At 43.7% G+C, this 7,214-nt stretch overlaps 1 protein-coding gene across 1 annotated transcript in view; it reads left to right on the top strand.

The window, feature by feature from the left end:
• Positions 1 to 6,938, top strand: part of LOC308083563 (neural-cadherin) — a gene marked incomplete at its 5' end in the record, with an annotated part of 160,190 nt that extends 153,252 nt beyond the window's left edge. Inside the window, 5 exon segments of the mRNA XM_080425877.1 lie at positions 513 to 777; positions 3,041 to 3,221; positions 3,885 to 4,138; positions 4,770 to 4,927; positions 6,164 to 6,938. Coding sequence (XP_080282003.1) covers positions 513 to 777; positions 3,041 to 3,221; positions 3,885 to 4,138; positions 4,770 to 4,927; positions 6,164 to 6,871 — 1,566 coding nt within the window. The 3' untranslated portion in view covers positions 6,872 to 6,938.
• Between the last annotated feature and the right edge of the window lie 276 nt (positions 6,939 to 7,214).

Raw genomic sequence — 7,214 nt, 5'->3', positions numbered from 1 at the left:
TAGATGTCTTTTCACTCTAAATGTGGAATCTGAATGTCAAATATTAGCAAAATACTGGACACGGTTGAATAATGTTTCATTCAGGTTTTTTCTGCTTAACAACCTCAAGTTGAGCTACGGTGCAGATATTTTATCATATTTCCCCAAAAATATGTGTGTAAAAAAATAAAAACCACGGCCCCCACACACATTAGAACGGCATTATCAGTCACCAGAAGAAGGGACATGTGCTTTTTCAATTAATCTAACATGGTTAAAATGGAGTTTGAGGTTACAATTTATATAGGAATCAAGCAACAAAAATTGTCTGGGGTCACACAAAAGCCTGAATAGACGTTAAAATGACAGCAGAAGTGTTTTAAAGTGAAATACCCCTTTAAGTGATTAATTCATAATGTAATTTTGGACGTTTGGGTCCCGGGGAGAGCACTAAATGTATATTTTGGGTCTCTAGCTGAAAAGTATTGTGAACCACTGTTCTAAATCCTCCTCACGCCTTCCCTGTCCCTCAGATCATGGAGGGACATCTGACGGTGCGTGCCAACCTGGGTGACGGGGCTCATACCCTGCACCTACCTAGCCAGCGGCTTGACAATGGCCAGTGGGTGCTGGTCAGCCTTTATCGTCACGACAACCTGTTCATGTTGCGTCTAGAACGGGGAGGGGGCTCGCGAGAGGTCAAAGCCTGGCTGGGGAGCAGGAGGGAGATCGTGGTGCACCCCACTAGTGTGATGGTTGGCAATGGACCCGACGCTGTGGTCAAGGCTGACTTCCAGGGTAAGATCAGAATCTGTGTGCTGTGGATCTGGTTAGATTTTGCATGTTGCTTGATTTGATTGGTTTGTACACCTTATCAATCCTGCGGGGGAAATTCAGTTTCAGATTCACCCAGCTGTTGACTGGTCAGACTGTTATGATGAGCTCGAGAGGGGGCAGTTAGGGGTTAAATGTTTTGCTGAAGGACGACACATAGACCAGGGCAGGGATTCAAACCGGTGACCTTCTTATTACCAGACGGTCTCTTTACCCACTAAGCTACGGCCACCCCTGATATTTACTTACATACAGTATATTGGTCTTATTTAATAGATTTAGTGTTTGGATCTAAGCTAGCCTCCAGGGAGAAAACTAGGTTTGCGTGTTTTGGGTCTGTACTGGTGTCAGTTTGATCTGGTATAAGGACTGGTATCTTTTTGGTTATAAATGTGATTGTCACGTCTTTTGTCTCCTTCTGTCTCTTCTCTTTTCTTTGCCTTTTCTTCGTTGCCTCTTCATTCTTGATTTTATACACATTGTCTTTCAAATTCTCTTCTTTCCTTTGTATCTCTCTTTCACCTCTGTGTTTATTTTTTCTCAACTGTCCTTTTCTGCCATTCTCTGACTAAGTCTGCCCCCTAGCAGCCAACTCGGGTACTAATTCATCTGAAGAGAGAGCAGGGGAAGTTTGTGGGAAAATAAAATAGTTTCAAATGACAGAATCCAATATAGTCACTTGAAATATATGAAATATCTAAAAATATATATAGGAATATGAATATGAAAATAAAACTTTTTAAAACAATTAGTATCATCAGTATTTTAAAATAGTAAGTAAAAGATCTTCTCTAAAATGGATATGTTGAAATAAAGTGCAATAGTTGGCCCTCTGAACCCTAGCTTATTATAAGACAAAGAACTACATGTGATGCCTTTTTCTTTATTGGGTGTTATCTTTGATCATTTCAATTGACCTTTTTCAAAGCAGCCATTTTGACATGAAATAGTAAACACAGTTGTTACCAAGGATACTAAATGAGGTCCTATTGAGGTCAAACAGAGTTGGGGTGCTGCTATTGTGCACGCTGTCTCACTGGAAAGGCTCTGCTACACTAAATGCAACGGAACCTTAAATAGTATCATTGATAAAAACCTGTGTTTACCCTACTATTTCATGTCATTTTGGCTGCCTTGAAAAAGCTCTATTGTGTATTAGTTTTAACCCATTTAGACCCATGAGTCCGATTCTAAAAAGCCCTTCTAAATCCTACCTTAAAAAAAAGAAGAAGAATTATGTTCCTATATATCGTCTCTGTTTGGTGGAAACCTCAAATGTCCAAAACTGTTACTTTTCAGGATTCAAATAAAAAGATTGCAAAAGTAGCAGATCGACAAGCTCAAAATGCTTTGTGCCGCGTTTCGAGCTTCTGGATCTGCTACTATTTGATACTTTTGTGTGACACTGTAGCATGATCAAGTAGGTCATTCATTTATGAAATAAACACAAAATGTTAGAATATGGAGATAATTGATTGATTGATTGAATATTTTATTAGGCAAAAAAATTAAAACAGCACAGTTACATTTAAAATACTTTGTCTAACAGGTCCGTTCATAAAAGTCCTTGCGGACTTGTTTCCAATGAGGGCCTTGGTATTCAATTCATAGGCATATATAGTGGCACCACAGTTCAAATATCATTACAAAATAAACACAAAAAAAATAACACTATGTACAACAAAAAAAATAAAAAAGAGGGGGGAAAAAAATATGTACAAGAACAGGGGGGGGGAGGGTCTGCTGTCTAACGGGAAAATGGTACTACCTCCTCCTTTGGCCTCCTGAAAGGTGATTTTTTTAAGGCTCTTTTAAATGAGCCCAGCGAACTGCATTTTTTGAGGGATGGAGTTAGACTATTCCAATCCTGGGTGGCAGTGCTGTAGAAGGAGAATTTGCCCATGTTTGTTTTATGGGTGGGTGGTACCAAATTGTTGTTAACGCTCCCTCTGGTATTGTGACTGTGGGTGTCGCTAACCTTTTGGAGGTATTTACTCAGATATGCGGGAATAGGGGGCATATCGGGCAAATTTGCATTTACAATTTTGAAGGCCAGTCCCATTTTTAGTAATAAGAGGTTTTAGCCCGACAAAAATACAATAGCAACAACTGAAATGACACAGAGGCGTTCCCAGCTTTAAAGGTATATAGCAAACGTATAGGTCTATTGCATTTCTGATGTTGATGTCCTATATGAACTAAGTTTGACTCCTGTCCTCCTCGACAGGCTGCCTGCGAGACGTGCGTCTCAACGGCCACGCGCTCCCTCTGGACGGCCAGAGTACAGAGTTTGCCACCGTGCTGGAGAGGCAGGGCGTGGTCCCTGGGTGCTCCTCGGATGCCTGCAGCTTCAAGCCCTGCCACAGCCCACTCTTCTGTGTCGATCTGTGGAGGAAACACCAGTGCAGGTGGGGGGGAGACTAGTAAAGATACATACCTGTACATGGAACATATCCACATTCAATATCGTCTTTAACCCCATTCAATCCGGGAAACGCATCTGTGTCATTTTAGATTTCTTTGGCTATTCAAAAATAGCGGATCTACAAGCTCGTAGCGCGGGTACCGAGTGCTGCGCTACGAGCTTGTAGATGTACTATTTTTTTTAAATCTTGAAAGTTTGTGCAAATCTTTGAATATATATTTGTTCTGTTCCAGGGACCCCCAGAAGCAGAGATTTGAGTTACAAATGTTCGCTTTAAAATATATATATATTCAAAGACTTGATCATATTTTCACGATTTTTCAAAAATAGCAGATCTACAAGCGTAGCACTCGGTGCCGCACTATGAGCTTGTGTAGATCTGCTATTTTTGAATAGCCAAATCTAAAATGACACAGATGCGTTCCCGGATTGAATGGGTTAAAAAAAAACATCTATTCCACTAACCCCTATTGCAGCATTAAATACATCATAAAGGATCGTCCACACCAAGCGCTATAACTATATATAATTTTAAAATCATTCTAACTCAAGTGGATGGCTGAGTCCACACCACAACTATAATGATGACAGTGGTGAACGCCATAGTTACAGTGCTTGATGTGGACCTATACGTGTTCTCCGGTAGGTGCCCTGGCAGCCAGGTGACGGTGACAGACGACGTGTCGGGCCTGCAGCGCTGCGTTCCCTCGCCGTGTAAACCCACGTCCTGCCGGAACCAGGGCGCGTGCCAGGCTCTGTCCCCCGATAGCTTCCGCTGCCGGTGCCCGGAAGGGTTCAGAGGTCAGCGCTGTGAGCTGGGACAGGTCAAAGGCCACCGCCTTGCGGCTCTCAGCCCCAGCTCCATCCTGGCCATCAGCATGTGTCTGCTGGTCTTCTTTGGTAAGTGGAGGAAGGGTTCACTGTCTGCACTGGAAACTCTTCAGTATTACATCATTTAACTCTTAAAGGAGTAGTTCATCCAAAAAGAAATTATTTTCTATCAATTACATACCCCATGAAGGCTTGAATTCATGGAGATTCTTTTGTTTTTGTCTAATTACTAAGACAATAATTTGATGACCGCCGACCGGCGTAGTCTTTGGTAGGAGACTTGCTATGTAGGAGACTTGCAGAGTCTACTGAGTGTCTTAGTGACTGATGACCCGGTCATCAAATTATTGGCTTAGGAATGCGACAAAAACTAAAACAACTCCGTGAATTCAAGGCTTCGTGGATAATTGATAGAAAATACGTCGTTTTTTGGGTGAACTACTCCTCTAAGAGTGTACAAATGTAACCAAATGGACCTTATTTGTACATTCTGACGTGAGGAGATCAGGAACAGATGAACATTTTCACCACAAATAAACACAATTGTTTGGGAGAGGTCCGTCTCTATCTCTAAATATCCTCATCTTTGGTTTTGAACCGCAGCCCTTCTGTTAACATAGCACTGGTTTCTCCCTATCCTTTTGCACTTTATACCCACTTTTACCCACAATAATTGTGTGTGTGCATGTGTGTATTGCAGCTGTATTGGTAGCAGTGACAGTGTGGAACCAGAAAGGCAGTCGTAATAGGTTTAGGAAGAGAGGTGTTTACCACATCCCTGCTGAGCACGAGAGCTGGGAGGATATCAGAGAAAACATCCTCAACTACAATGAGGAGGGTGGCGGCGAGCAGGATCAGGTACATACACACACACACACACACACACGCGCGTTCACGCACACGCACACGCACACGCACACGCACACACACACACACACACACACACACACACACACACACACACACACACAGTGATAAGTATTCGCGTAAACATATACTTACTGTAAGTACAATGCCTATATCAGAATCATATATCATGATATTATCTGACTATAAGTATTGATATCACTTTAATGTTGCCACTGATAATATATTAGTTGATTTATCATTTTTGTTAATGATCAAAATCGGCAAAGTAACGAGTAACTAAGGCGGTCACATCAATGTAGTGGTGTAAAAAGTAAAGAATTTGTCTCCGAGATGTTGTGGAGTAAAAGTACTGTATTAAGTACACGCACACGCATGCACACATGCACACTCACACACACACACACACATGCGCGCGCCCTGTTTTGTTTAAAATGTCATTGGTCATTTGCAATCTGACAGAAATGTGTAAATGCATCAGAGACACACTAGACTAGTGTTTCTCAATGGGGGCGGTACAGCCCCCCAGGGGCAGTACCGCTTGATCATTTCAGTATCATGTCAGTGCCATAGTTAGTATCTTGTCAGTATCATGGTCAGTATCATGGTCAGTATCATGGTCAGTATCATGTCACAGGGCTGTGACAGGGCTGGTAACATGGTAACATGCAACATGGTAACATGCTATGAGAGGGGCCTGATGTGACAGGGATTGACATCCATACAATTCTACTTATAATTGTGACAGGCTTTTTTTCTCTATCCCTGGGAAGTATGCTAATAATTACATAATAGTCACATACTTGCAGTCCAGTTTAATGTAAAATAGAATTAGATTTCTAAATTATATAATCAACACATTATACATTAAATGCACTAGATGGATTGAAATCAGATAGGAGCAATCTGTTTCCTCAATTTTGTGTAAACAGGATAATAGATGCACTAATTGTGCATGCACACATAAATCACATAAACACATACAAATTCACATACACCTGTGCGAAATTGCATTGACGTCGACCCAGCAATGTTAACTCAAGCCTACAAAGACTATCAGAAAGAAGAAGAGAACATTTAGAACAGTAGAAATTAACACTAGGTGGTGCTGTTATTCCTAGCGTCTATCATCCACACAAACATGTATACTAACCCTTTTCCATTTTGTATGACAAAAATAGACTTAACTGGCTTAAATGTGACTAACTGAACCTCCCTCTTCTTCAGAATGCGTATGACATCACAGAGCTGAAGCGTCCCCTGTGCTCCAGCCTGTCCCAGTCATCCTCCTGCACCACAGCTCCGCTCATCAAGTCGTCCCAGGGCTCCCAGGAGGAGGTGCACCCAGCCGGCTCGTCGTGCAGCAGCTCAGGCGCCCCGTACCTCAGCATCCCCCACCACCACCACCACCATCAACACCACCACCATCACCACCACCACTCTGCGAACGGCAGCTGCGCCGGTGACACTGCCTATGCGTACGACGCCAACGGAACCGGCTACACTAACCACGGTGCGCAGACAAGTGTGGACGTCAAGGTGAACGACGCCGGCTACGCGGACGCCCCCCCGGCAGGATCGCAGTCCCACGGTGACTTCAAGAGCTACGTGGCGCGCATCATCTGGGAGGCGGACACCGACAACGACATGTTTCCGCAGGACGCCTACCACGTCTGGTGTGTGGAAGGCTCTGGGTCGTCGGTGGGCAGCCTCAGCTCACTCGGGTCGGTCTCGTCCTGCCGAAACGCCACGGGGCCGGAGGAAGACGCGGATGATGAGGGGGGTTTCGGCTGTGACAGGCTGTCCAGCTGGGGCCCCAAGTTCCGGACACTGAGTGAGATGTACGACCGGCCACAGTTGGCCCTCACATACAGGGATGCTGTTAGCTACATGCAAAGGAGCCATAGCCAGGACCCCCTCCCCCATCCGCATTAGGGCCCCCCTGTAGACCCCCTATGGAAATCTACGTACAGCCAACCCTACAATGTCTCTGTCCACTAAACCCAGCCCTGTGTAAATGGGTAGCATAGCACTAATACTACCAGTGTTAGCGTTTTTTATCGCCTATGGGCCCATCCATATTAAAATGTATGGTGTCACAGGATTGTCAACCACTAAACGGAATATGTATGTATGTTGTACCTTTGTCTGTGATCAGACAGACAGACAGACCTGGAGTAAGCGAAGGAAGTTCAGTATTAGTCTGATGCAAGGACTGGACCAGTAGAAGTAGAAGAGAGGAGACAAAGAATAAGGGGACTATAGGGAAATTATGATG

This window comes from Gymnoscopelus braueri (genome assembly GCF_963280865.1).
Source record: "Gymnoscopelus braueri genome assembly, chromosome: 4".
NCBI classification, from domain to species: domain Eukaryota; kingdom Metazoa; phylum Chordata; class Actinopteri; order Myctophiformes; family Myctophidae; genus Gymnoscopelus; species Gymnoscopelus braueri.
This window is presented reverse-complemented; position numbering and strand designations above follow the sequence as displayed.